General features: G+C 44.9%; 1 protein-coding gene across 2 annotated transcripts in view; it reads right to left on the reverse strand.

Annotated features, from left to right (window-relative positions):
• Positions 1 to 267: 267 nt before the first annotated feature.
• The window catches only part of TBPL2 (TATA-box binding protein like 2), a 45244-nt gene continuing 31403 nt past the window's right edge, over positions 268 to 14108 (reverse strand). Inside the window, exons 5-7 of one of the 2 annotated variants that reach the window (XM_063947246.1) lie at positions 12020 to 12187; positions 9389 to 9460; positions 268 to 611 (exon numbers count right to left, since the gene is read on the reverse strand). In XM_063947246.1, coding sequence (XP_063803316.1) covers positions 584 to 611; positions 9389 to 9460; positions 12020 to 12187 — 268 coding nt within the window. In that variant the 3' untranslated portion in view covers positions 268 to 583. Of the gene's footprint in view, positions 612 to 9388; positions 9484 to 12019; positions 12188 to 14108 lie in introns of both variants that reach the window. The other variant, XM_063947245.1, reaches the window with a different exon arrangement.

Consider the following 14108-nt stretch of genomic DNA (forward strand, 5'->3'; position numbering starts at 1 on the left):
CGCCTCACCAAAAGGGGCATGGCTTTGCAGGAATGCAGAGCTCGCTAGCCGTGCCCCCTTTTTTCGTCACTGTGGGAGCATGCTCAGGACCCCATCGCTCATTAATAGACAGGGCAGCGAGTGACAGGGAGCCTCCCAACCACTACTCCCCCCCCCCCCCCCCCCCCAAAAAAAAAATGTTTTGTTGTTTTTTATTTATTGTTATATTAAATGTACGTGTTCATTTAATATGTGGATTGCAGTGACCTACTCATTTCATTAGTGACCATAAGCACTTTATCTCTATTGTTCTTGTGCCCCCAAAAATGTGACTGTCCTGCGAAAATCTGGACAGTTTCGATGTATGTACACCCACAGTACAACATGTTTTTTTCATCTGACATAAATGTGTAAATTCGGGAAGGAAATGCTTAAATCAAAGGCCACACATATAAAGTTAATGCAAAAACCAATTGTAAACTTTTTTTTTTTTTAGAACTATTTACATTAAAAATATTATACGCACAAGATGAGTCTTTTTTGGTGTCTGCATTATGTTGTTTTCTTAAAACCCTTCAGTATAGGATATATATTTTCAAAAGCATCATAGATTTCCGACCGTTCTTTTGCACCTACAAAAGAGATGAGAAGGCAAAAAGATATTTTGAGGGTACGATTTATCCTACGTTTTATGTAGATTAAAAAGAAGAAGAAATCTTATAGTCCACAATTATGTACAGATAGTCAATATTTTTTGGAATAGTTTTGTTACAATGTATTAATGTTTTTTTTTTTGTTTTGTTTTATCCAGACCAGGAGTGTTACTTTACATTATACTGGAGAACACTCTATGGTTTTGGTGCTTGCCTGAAACAGTAATTTTCCCCCAAAACAATTCTGCATTTTATTAACCAAAAATGTAAAATTTGAAATTACATAATATATGAATGCACCCATAGAATTAAAAAAATAAAATTAAAAAAATGTAAGAAATCATTCTTCATACTGATAATATCCTACATGTGCATCAATATTTTATAATTATTTTTATTATCTTATCTTTATTATTCTTAAAGTGCCACAGTTTCCACAGTACAGGAAAAATTAACACACACACACGACATGACTATGACCAGTTGAAATAACTGTGGAACAGTACAGATTTATAACCAGAAGTAGGAGTTGATGAGGGAGCAGTCCAGTACATGGTGAGCCTGTGCCCAGTGGAGGGTGAGCATACAGAGGCAGAGTCACTGAAAGGTAGGAAATGAGACAAGGGGAACTGGAAGCAAATATAGTGGGATGAAATATGAGAAAGGCGTGCCATGCCCAGGCGAGCTTAATGCTCAGTGGAGGGGAGAACAGTTGGATGGTGATCTAGGGAGAAGCATAGGAGAGGGAAGGAGGGAGTAGTGTAGAATTAGGAGACTTGATGGTAGGCTCTGATGAATAGGTGTGTTTTTAGTCTTGGAGACATGCAGACATGCATTAGTGGAGGTACCCAGGGAGCAGTAGCGGATCTTGCCACGGGCAAGAAGTAGGAATTTTGCCCGAGGTGCCGCCTTCCGGAGGGCGCCGCACCATGGCAAGATCCGCTACTGCTGTGCCCCCCGCTGCCCGCTGTGTCCCCCGGCTGTGTCCCCCTGTGAAGGGAACTAGACGCTACGCATCTAGTTTCTCTTCGTGGAGAGGACCTTTGCTGTGCAGTGCGCACCGCTCAGCATTTCAGCGGCGCTACTCTACTGTACAGGGGGCGTAACTGGCCACGCCCCCTGTATGAAGCCACGCCCCTATTTCCCACCCAGGGTGCAAAAAGGGCTAGAACCGGCCCAGCCACAGAGGTAATCAGTTGAGCCGGCAATCAAAGAAAGAGTGTAAGGGACAGGAGGGAGGGAATGCGGAAACATGTATGAGGGTGTATTTGTTAGAGTGTTTTTTAAGTCAGGATCAGGAGTTTTAACTGGATTGGGAGCCAATGAAGTTAGATGCGGGGTAAGAGGAGAGCAGTTAGAGAGGAAAAGGAGACAGGCAGCAGCATTCATAGGTTAAAATGGGGGGAAAGTTGAGAGAGGGGAGGCCAGAGAACGGGAGATTACAATAGTGGAGGCGGAAAATGAGTAAATGCGTAGTGTTTTGGTAGTATCAGGGGTGAGAAAGGGCCCGATCTTAGAGATGTTTCAGATGTGGAAATACCAAGAGTGAGATATTTGGTGAATATGAGGAGAGAAAGATTAGAATTTCTATTGGGCTGAATAGAGGTGGTACTTTAAATGTGTGTAATAGGAGGATTAAATATTTTAGAAAAAAATGTAATTATCACAATGAATAATCTCCATCGACTATTCTGTATTCTGTGATATTGCTGTAAATATTCTTACCCCAATGTGAGGGGTCACCTTCCCCTGTAATCATGGATGCAGCAACTTATAAGGCAACGATTGCTAATTAAAAGACATGTACTATCACATGACCGATTTACTGTAGAACGTTTTACAAGGCGGGCAGAATCAAAGGTAAAAATACCCACCATCTAAGAAATAAGCAACCAGATCTAATATAAGTAATACACTTGGGAAGTGCTATAGATAGGGAAAAAATAAGAATTTACTCACTGGTAATTCTATTTCTCGTAGTCCGTAGTGGATGCTGGGAACTCCGTAAGGACCATGGGGAATAGACGGGCTCCGCAGGAGACTGGGCACTCTTAAAAGAAAGATTAGGTACTATATCTGGTGTGCACTGGCTCCTCCCTCTATGCCCCTCCTCCAGACCTCAGTTAGGGAAACTGTGCCCGGAAAAGCTGACATTACCAGGAAAGGATTTGGAATCCAGAGTAAGACTCATACCAGCCACACCAATCACACTGTACAACTCGTGATAACCATACCCAGTTAACAGTATGATCAACAACTGAGCCTCAGTAACAGATGGCTCATAACAATAACCCTTTAGTTAAGCAATAACTATATACATGTATTGCAGAGAGTCCGCACTTGGGACGGGCGCCCAGCATCCACTACGGACTACGAGAAATAGAATTACCGGTGAGTAAATTCTTATTTTCTCTGACATCCTAGTGGATGCTGGGAACTCCGTAAGGACCATGGGGATTATACCAAAACTCCCAAACAGGCGGGAGAGTGCGGATGACTCTGCAGCACCGAATGAGCAAAGGCAAGGTCCTCCTCAGCCACGGTATCAAACTTGTAGAACTTAGCAAATGTGTTTGAACCCGACCAAGTAGCAGCTCGGCAAAGCTGTAAAGCCGAGACCCCTTGGGCAGCCGCCCAAGAAGAGCCCACCTTCCTTGTGGAATGGGCTTTTACTGATTTAGGATGCGGTAATCCTGCCGCAGAATGAGCTTGCTGAATCGTGCTACAGATCCAGCGCGCAATAGTTTGCTTTGTAGCAGGAGAACCCAACTTGTTGGGCGCATGCAGGATAAACAGCGAGTCAGTTTTCCTGACTCCAGCTGTCCTGGCTATATATATTTTCAAAGCCCTGACTACATCTAGTAACTTGGAGTCCTCCAAGTCCCTAGTAGCAACAGGCACCACAATAGGTTGGTTCAAATGAAACGCTGATACCACCTTAGGGAGAAATTGGGGACGAGTCCTCAATTCTGCCCTGTCCATATAGATAAGGGCTTGTACACGACAAAGCCGCCAATTCTGACACACGCCTAGCCGCAGCTAAGGCCAATAGCATGACCACTTTCCACGTGAGATATTTTAGCTCCACGGTCTTAAGTGGCTCAAACCAGTGGGATTTCAGGAAATCCAACACAACGTTAAGATCCCAAGGTGCCACTGGAGGCACAAAAGGGGGCTGAATATGCAGCACTCCCTTAACAAACGTCTGAACTTCAGGCAGTGAAGCCAGTTCTTTTTGAAAGAAAATAGATAGGGCCGAAATCTGGACCTTTATGGATCCTAATTTTAGGCCCATAGTCACTCCTGACTGTAGGAAGTGCAGGAATCGACCCAGCTGGAATTCTTCCGTAGGGGCCTTCCTGGCCTCACACCAAGCAACATATTTTCGCCATATACGGTGATAATGTTGTGCTGTCACGTCTTTCATAGCCTTTATCAGCGTAGGAATCACTTCATCTGGAATGCCCTTTTCCGTTAGGATCCGGCGTTCAACCGCCATGCCGTCAAATGCAGCCGCGGTAAGTCTTGGAAAAGACAGGGCCCATGTTTTAACAGGTCCTGTCTGAGAGGCAGAGGCCATGGGTCCTCTGAGATCATTTCTTGTAGTTCTGGGTACCAAGTTCTTCTTGGCCAATCCGGAACGATGAGTATAGTTCTTACTCCTCTCTTTCTTACAATCCTCAGTACCTTGGATATGAGAGGAAGAGGAGGGAATACATAAACCGACTGGTACCCCCACGGTGTCACTAGTGCGTCCACAGCTATCGCCTGAGGGTCCCTTGACCTGGCGCAATATTTTTTTTAGCTTTTTGTTGAGACGGGACGCCATCATGTCTACCTGTGGCCGTTCCCAACGATTTACAATCAGCGTGAAGACTTCCTGATGAAGTCCCCACTCTCCCGGGTGGAGGTCGTGCCTGCTGAGGAAGTCTGCTTCCCAGTTGTCCACTCCCAGAATGAACACTGCTGACAGTGCTAGCACGTGATTCTCTGCCCATCGGAGAATCCTTGTGGCTTCTGCCATCGCCATCCTGCTTCTTGTGCCGCCCTGTCGGTTTACATGGGCGACCGCCGTGATGTTGTCTGACTGAATCAGCACCGGTTGGTTTTGAAGCAGGGGTTCTGCTTGACTCAGGGCGTTGTAAATGGCCCTTAGTTCCAGAATATTTATGTGAAGGGAAGTCTCCCGACTTGACCACAGTCCTTGGAAGTTCCTTCCCTGAGTGACTGCCCCCCAACCTCGGAGGCTTGCATCCGTGGTCACCAGGACCCAGTCCTGTATGCCGAATCTGCGGCCCTCGAGAAGATGAGCCTTCTGCAGCCACCACAGCAGAGACACCCTGGCCCTCGGGGACAGGGTGATCAGCCGATGCATCTGAAGATGCGATCCGGACCACTTGTCCAGAATCATGCCCAGAACAGCAGATGCGTCGCAGGAATCAGCTGCGACTTTGGGATATTCAGAATCCAGCCGTGCTGTTGCAGCACTTCCCGAGATAGTGCTACGTTGACTAACAACTGCTCCTTGGACCTCGCCTTTATAAGGAGATCGTCCAAGTACGGGATAATTATAACTCCCTTCTTCCGAAGGAGTATCATCATTTCGGCCATTACCTTGGTAAATACCCTCGGTGCCGTGGACAGATCAAACGGCAACGTCTCGAATTGGTAATGACAGTCCTGTACCACAAACCTGAGGTACTCCTGGTGAGGTGGGTAAATGGGGACATGCAGATAAGCGTCCTTGATGTCCAGCGACACCATAAAATCCCCCTCTTCCAGGCTTGCAATAACCGCCCTGAGCGATTCCATTTTGAACTTGAACTTCCTTACATAAGTGTTCAAGGATTTCAAATTTAGAATGGGTCTCACCGAACCGTCTGGTTTCGGTACCACAAACAATGTGGAATGTTGAGACCATGCTGCTGCAGCACTACACATTCATGCTGAAGCAATAGCAGGTCTCAGTATAGTACCTGAGTGTGTATATACAGACTTCAGGATAGCCTCCTGCTTTCTATCTGCAGGCTCCTTTAGGGCGGCCGTATCCTGAGACGGCAGTGCCACCCTTTTAGATAATCGTGTGAGCGCCTTGTCCACCCTAGGGGATGTCTCCCAGCGTAACCTATCCGTTGGCGGGAAAGGGTACGCCATCAGTAACCTCTTAGAAATCACTAGTTTCTTATCAGGGGAACACCACGCTTCTTCACACAATTCATTTAATTCATCAGATGGGGGAAAAGTCACTGGCTGCTTTTTCTCCCCAAACATAATACCCTTTTTAGTGGTAACCGGGTTAATGTCAGAAATGTGCAACACATTTTTCATTGCCGTAATCATGCATCGGATGGCCCTTGTGGACTGTACATTTGTCTCATCCTCGTCTACACTGGAGTCAGACTCCGTGTCGACATCTGTGTCTGCCATCTGAGCTAGCGGGCGTTTTTGAGCCCCTGATGGCCTCTGAGACGCCTGGGCAGGCGCGGGCTGAGATGCCGGCTGTCCCAAGGCTGTTACGTCATCAAACCTTTTATGTAAAGAGTTGACACTGTCGGTTAATACCTTCACATATCCATCCACTCCGGTGTCGGCCCCGTAGGGGGCGACATCACACTTATCGGCTCCTGCTCCGCCTCCACGTAGCCCTTCACATCAAACATGTCGACACAGCCGTACCGATACACCGCACACACACAGGGAATGCTCTGACTGAGGACAGGACCCCACAAAGTCCTTTGGGGAGACAGAGAGAGAGTATGCCAGCACACACCACAGCGCTATATAACACAGGGATTATCACTATACTGAGTGATTTTTCCCAATAGCTGCTTATTAAGACCAATTTGCGCCTAAATTTATGTGCCCCCCCTCTCTTTTTTACCCTTGTTGTACTGGATACTGCAGGGGAGAGCCTGGGGAGCGTCCTTCCAGCGGAGCTGTGAAGAGAAAATGGCGCTGGCTGTGCTGAGGAAGATAGCCCCGCCCCTTTAGCGGCAGGCTTCTCCCGCTTTTTATAATGTTAATGGCGGGGGGCTTTGCACATAAACAGTGTTATACACTGTATTATGTGCTATTTGTGCCAAAAGGTAAACTAATTGCTGCCCAGGGCCCCCCCCCCAGCGCCCTGCACCCAACAGTGACCGGAGTGTGTGGTGTGCTATGGGAGCAATGGCGCACAGCTGCAGTGCTGTGCGCTACCTTAATGAAGACAGGAGTCTTCAGCAGCCGTTTTTCATCTTTATCTTCCGTCTTCTGGCTCTGCAAGGGGGACGGCGGCGCGGCTCCGGGAACGGACGATCGAGGTCGGGCCCAGTGTTCGATCCCTCTGGAGCTAATGGTGTCCAGTAGCCTTAGAAGCACAAGCTAGCTGCAAGCAGGTAGGTTTGCTTCTCTCCCCTCAGTCCCTCGTAGCAGTGAGTCTGTTGCCAGCAGATCTCACTGAAAATAAAAAACCTGACAAATACTTTCTTTTCTAGTGAGCTCAGGAGAGCCCACTAAGTGCATCCAGCTCTGGCCGGGCACAGATTCTAACTGAGGTCTGGAGGAGGGGCATAGAGGGAGGAGCCAGTGCACACCAGATATAGTACCTAATCTTTCTTTTAAGAGTGCCCAGTCTCCTGCGGAGCCCGTCTATTCCCCATGGTCCTTACGGAGTTCCCAGCATCCACTAGGACGTCAGAGAAAGGGAGGGTAGAGGAGAATATAAATTGTACGCAAGCATTAACACTCACGCAGAATATTGAATCACGGAATTTTGCTGAGGAAATAAAAAATGGAACAAGACCCAGGAAACGAGCCTACACGGTAGAAGACGACGATTATGATCATGAAGATTTTTTAGAATTGCTTATAGAAAAAGAGAAGCCACAGGAATTACCAGGACCTTCAAGTTGCCAGAATAAACACACCAAAAAAATAATATATTAAAAAAAAAAAAATAATAATCTAATTTTCCCCAGGAGAAGGGGAATCCGAGGTGGAAAGGCAAAGACGAAAATAAACACAACCTCATCAACACAGAATAATGAAGGAATATACAATTTGAGCAAAAAAACCCTCACAGAACAGCAAATATCGCTTCTAAATAAAAGGTTTAAAGTTCTGTCCCCATTCAAATGCTAACCAGTTTGACCTCTATATTGATACCCAAAGATTTGTAAGAAAACTTTGCATTATGAAATTCTTTTCACAAGAGGAAAGTATTCGAGAGGAACAGTCACAAGAAGAAAAAAAATATACCCAACCAACACTAAAATCAACTTCAAAATTTTTCCTTGCTCATTTCAAAGGAGCACACATAGAGACTTTTCAAAGACTTGTAGAGGACGACATTAGAAAAATGACTGGAAAAGAAAAGCAAAAATTCAATCTAACATAATCTGAGAAGGAAGCACTAAAGGCCCATATAGACGGGCCGATGCGGGAGAAATGTGTGCTGAGCGAACCGCTCAGCACACATCTCTCCCGCCACTCAGCACAGCGCAATCTGTGCTGAGCGTGTGGGGCGCTCATTTCACCCAGCGGGTGAAGTGAGCGACCCGCTAGATTGGCCTGCATGCAGGCCAATCTATCACCAGCTATAGCGATGCGCGGGGCTGCGCATCGCTATCGCTGTAGGGGGTACACACGGAGCGTTAATGCTCAAATTATAATCAAATATCGCTCCGTGAGAACCCCTCTTTACAGAATTCAAAGAAGATAAAAGTATTGTTTTGAAACCAGCTGACAAAGGTGGTGGATTGGTTAACCTGGATAAGGAACTCTGGGGCAGATTTATTAAGCTCGGTGAAGTGATAAAGTGGAAGGTGATAAAGGACCAGCCAGTCAGCTCCTAACTGTCGTTTTTCAAACCCAGCCTATAATGGTAATCATGGTACTGAAGTGGACCCCAGCATCCTCTAGGACGTATGAGAAAATAGGATTTTAATACCTACCGGTAAATCCTTTTCTCCTAGTCCGTAGAGGATGCTGTGGTCCACTTCAGTACCAGGATTACCATTATAGGCTGGTGGCAAAGTAACAAATTTCATCCAAAATAATCACCTCACAATAAAAGCAATACAGTATGTCGCCTGCTGTCCCAGCTTGATAGAGATATACAGAAAATATTATAGGGGGTTGATGTATCAAGCAGTGAAAAGAATGCTGAAGTGGACCAGTGGAGAAGTTGCCCATGGCAACCAATCAGTATGCACCTCAGTATCATTTTATAGAATGGGCTTGATAAAACAAAGTTATGGGCAACTTCTCGACTCTTTACGGATTGATACAATCAGCTGCTACAGAATTTAAACTCCTTCACCAAGGTAGTTCATTGTCATACTGTAAAAACATGGAGCACAGATGACAGTGCATGAGAGTGTGGTTTGGTCCTTGAATAGGTAAACACTTCTCCCAACACTCCAAAAGCATAAATATGACTAAATTCAGATCCACCTACCCCTCCACTTCTTCACAAAAGTCTGGACTGCCACACAAAATTTGGGCAGGTATTCTACTAGAAGTATAGTTCTGGGATGAACGGGCAGAAAGACCACCTGTCACAATGTAGTTCACCGATAAGGGCATTTTGTACAGTGGGGTAGAGCACTGAAGGAAAGGTAATTTTCTCAGACTTGAGCTAAGGACACGAGATACAATTCCAAACCATATCTGCTAGTAATGAACGCATCTGTATATATCCTTTTTTTTTTTTTTAAGTTTGAGGGCAGTGATCAATGGGTGAAGTCACCAGAGCGCTGAATATACCAACTTACCCGTTAATACAACCTTTCCGGACACAAATATGAGCAGCACAATCCTTGGTTTCACCATCCTGTAAATAAGTCCTGGAAACAATTCAGGTTCATAACTGTAAGCACACAAAAACACGTAAAAGTTGCACATACTAAATACTATAGAAGAGAAAAAAAAAGAAAAAAAAATTAATTATATTATTTTATATATATATATATATATATATATATATATATATATATTTATATTTATATCACACAAAGTGCATGTTTCAGTGAGAAACAAGACAATCATGACACTTGGCATCACTTGCTTTAGAATGTACCAGACTTCTTTTTTGCCTGTTGGTCTGTGCCGGCCCATCTTCAATCCAGTTGGCACCATGGCACGAATACTGTAATGAGCTGTAGACTGGGGGTGTGATATAAAATGCTGCCATTCAGCATCCTGATACAATATTATAGACGGTTTCAACCAAACCCTAATTTCATGTGTTGACATCCTTAGTGTCGACATTCTGATTACATTTTGTAGAGTGGACAATTCTGGCCACATGCATTAAAATGGTCTGAGACGTGTTGTAGGTAAAGTGTATATTTGCACATTTCTAGTTCACACCCAGATGCAGTGTTAGATACACTCACATTTGGCCCTGTTCAGTTATTCCCATGCACCATTATTTCATGCCCCCTTCAGAACTTGAAAGGAAGTAACCTACATCTTTGCTGCTGTCTTGTTGGGTAACAGCTACTTATATGGGATCCGATCTGAAGGGCGACAATGTTTAGGTCGACAGTCACTAGGTCAACATGGTTTCTAGGTCGGCATGACTTTTTCACACTTTTTTTGGAACTTTTACATACTTAACGATCCACGTGGACTACGATTGGAATGGTAATCTGTGCCGAGCGAAGCAGTAGCGGAGTGAGGCACCTTGCCCGAAGCATGGCGAGCGAAGCGAGCCATGCGAGGGGCCACGGTGCACTAACTGGACTTCCCGGTCACTGTATGGAGAAAACGACACAAAAAACCCATGAAAAACTCATGTCGACCTTTTGAACTGTCGACCTAGAACCCCTGTCGACTTTCCAACCCTGACGACCTAGTGCTTGTCGACCTATAGTGGTCGACTCAAACATTGTCGACCTAGAAACTGTCGATGCAATAATCCACACCCACTTATATAGCTCCGGGATATTCCTTGGCACTTTACAAATAAAGATTAACTGGACAGAGTTGGTCATTCTTATAAATGCTCACAACTTGATGCCCATGTTGGCACAGTCCCCACACCTTTACTGGGTATGATTTACTGACGGACACAATACCGACAGTTATCATCCTGACAGCCACTGGCCAACAGTTAAAATACAGATATGGTCAAAATACAGACATCCATTATGCCGACATGTTCAAAATGCCGACATGTTCAAAATACAGACATGAGTTTTTCGGTTTGTTTTTTGTCAATGTTGACATGGACACCATCTAAGTTTGCTCACCATGCTTCAGGCACTATTATATTCCACCTCCAGGTCCACTGGGATGGTAAAGTAGGAACAGGTCTGTTTTGGGGCAAAAATTTGTGAAAAATGCATGTCGGCATTTGAAAAGTCGGTATTCTGGCTATTTCGCCATTTTGAACATGTCGGCATGATGAATGTCAGTATTTTGACCATGTCTGTATTTTGACTGTCGGTCAACGGCTGTCAGGATTATGACTGTCTGTATTGTGTCCGTCGGCAAATCAACTGCTAACCCCTTTACCAGGTGCTTTTTCCTGAACTGAAATATACCGTGCCCCTCCCATGGAGTTTACACAGTTACTGTATACTCCAAGCCATTTACCAGTGTTGGACACGAGCCTCCAATAGGTGTGCAGAGTTGCGTGAATGCAGCACCTCATTACATATTCCCTAGTACTTGTCCAATCACATCGCGTGCTCCCAGCTCAGAGTTTTAAGTTACCCACTTCCATCTCTGAAATATGTTTTCACAGACAGCAAGCAGCCATACAGAATACAGCTCTTTTCCCCAATCCCCTGGGGAAAGGTAACATTCACTTCTCAGCAAGCAGAGGGTGACCCCTACTAAAGGTGCAAGGCAAAACCCTTACCAGATGCAGCACAATTGTATGAGCAACAGTGTACTCACTGGCCGATGTGAGAGATGTGTGCTGAGCGAACCGTTCAGCACACATCTCTCCCGCCGCTCAGCACAGCGTGATGTGTGCTGAGCGTGCGGGGGGAGCGGGCCGCTTATTTCACCCAGCGGGTGAAGTGAGCGACTCGCTAGATTGGCCTGCATGCAGGCCAATCTAGCAGCAGCGATAGCGATGCGCGGGGCTGCGCATCGCTATCACTGTGAGGGGTACACACGGAGAGATCCTGCTTTAAAATCTAAGCAAGCTAGTCAGATTGAGTACCCCCCTTTAGCACCTGAAGGTCAGTCCCCATTTCCACAGGCTGGAAGTTTTTTTTTTCAAATTTAAACCTCAAGGTTTTGCCATTTTTTTGTACATGCAAAATAACTGGATTATTATCAACTGGATTATTACTTATTAGACAATAGTTTATAAAGCCCAAATAGACCCAGTTCTAACATACAATATTTAAATTGGTGATAAAGTAGTTTATTAAAGGGTATTTTACCTACTAAACTGCTGATGAGTCAGGACCAAACCTTCCAGGCGTATTGGGAATTTCACATCACAGCTTCCCACCATGTTCTGAATTTTAAAGTCAAGGAATTTAGCAGGAAACCCCAGCTTCTGTACAACACGCGCGTACTTCCTCGCTGCCAGCCGGGACTGCTCCTCACTGTCACACAAAAACACCACCTCTAAATATCACTACTAGTGCAAAAGTGACCTGATTATTCTATATACATGCTATTGCGGAATAACCTGTCATCTCACGTATGAGATTAAATTCACCAGGGCAGGACGACCAATTATCTGACATTGCCATACACTGTCAGATAATTGGTCAATTTGTGCTTGGATATAGTCCCCATGAGACAAATTAGCCCATTACATATTGTAGGTCATACTATAACAAGGCAATGTGTTCAAACATATAAACTGCATAAAAATGTAACTGTATACAGTTCATACACAAATACACAAAAGAATAGGCTCCTAAAACAAGGATAAAGCCACACTGCTTGACATAATTTAGTTTTTAAACACTTACAACCTGAACCAGGGTTCCATACTGTTTGCAAAAAGCAGCTGTGCATATGTGCAACATTCAGATTAGCTGCACTAGTTTGAAGCACCTCTATCCCATAAATGACACACATACATTACAAGGGCAAACCAGAAAGCACTGAATTAAAATACATTTATTGGACAAACCGATGCCTCAGCTCAGTGTCAAACAGTGACTAATTCATACAGACTGTTAAAACTGCTGTTAAAAATGTATATAGCTTTCCCAAATTGGATCAAAATATAATGCAATTAGAAAAAAAACAAAAAAAAAAAACAAGTACTACATCTCACACTATCAACCGGGTAACTCCGGGAAAAGTCCTGCTTGTCTCATATTAAAGCTCTAAAGCAGCGGTGGCCAACCTGTGGCTCTTGAGCCGCATGTGCCTCTTTCTTTATTCAAATGTGGCTCCCAACACTCTAAATCATGTGACCACAACAGATACAGAAACCGCTGCACTCCAGCCAGACACGCAGCAGCACTACAGGGATTGAAAACTGAAGGAGTCGGATACTAGAGGTGAGACACCCACCAGCAAACAGAGGACACATTAGGGGCTGCTGCAATGGCACGAGTTGATGGGGGGGCTGTAGTGATACATGAGGGTGGGCTAGAGTGACACATGGCAGAGCTGGCTGGAGAGACACAGGGGAGCCGGCTGGACATAGGAGGGTGCTAGCAGGAGTGACACATGGGGCAGTTGGCTGGAGTGACAGGAGGGTGTTGACTGGAGTGACACATGGGGGAGATGAAGTTTATTATGTGAATCTGGTGTTTTCAATTATTTTATGTGAAAGTGGCTTTTTCAATGGATCTGGCTTAAAAAAAAATATTTTCTGTTCTGGCTTTTTCAATGTATTTTATACCAGGGGCGTGGTCTAGCTGGCACAAGGCCACATTCTATTTTTGCATGTGCGCCATCAGCTCAATGTCGGCTCTTTGACGTACCTAACAAGTTTTTTTGGCTCTGTCACTGACGGGTTGGCCACCCCTGCTCTAAAGTATGTAATAGTAGAGGAGCCAGAGTACCTCAGAGGAGTCAGTCCATTGCTTTGTACGACTGTCCCATAGATAAGTACTGCTGTAGCTGGAATGGAATGTAGGGATGTCTTACTGTTCCTTTCAGTTTAGTTTACAAATGGCAGTAGTGTCTTGTAAAGTGTAGTTTATGAGTACAAGCTGTGACTTATCAATTAGCCCTAATGCAAACGATAGATACTGCCCCATGGAAGTGACCTTTCCCAGTTTCAGTTCTATAAATAATCCACTTCGATCCACTGGCTGAGGGGGATGGCTGCTCAGTGCTCCTATAAACAAAGTGCAGGGCAGACTCTCAGCCTTCAGACTAATACCTCCTCTTTGTTTCATTATATATATATATATATATATATATATATATATATATATATATATACACACACACACACACACACACACACACACACACACACACACACACACACACACAACACACAGTGTCAGACTGGGGCATATAGGGCCCACCGGGGGAATGCAGTGGTAGGGG

This window comes from Pseudophryne corroboree, chromosome 12 (genome assembly GCF_028390025.1).
Source record: "Pseudophryne corroboree isolate aPseCor3 chromosome 12, aPseCor3.hap2, whole genome shotgun sequence".
Lineage (NCBI taxonomy): Eukaryota > Metazoa > Chordata > Amphibia > Anura > Myobatrachidae > Pseudophryne > Pseudophryne corroboree.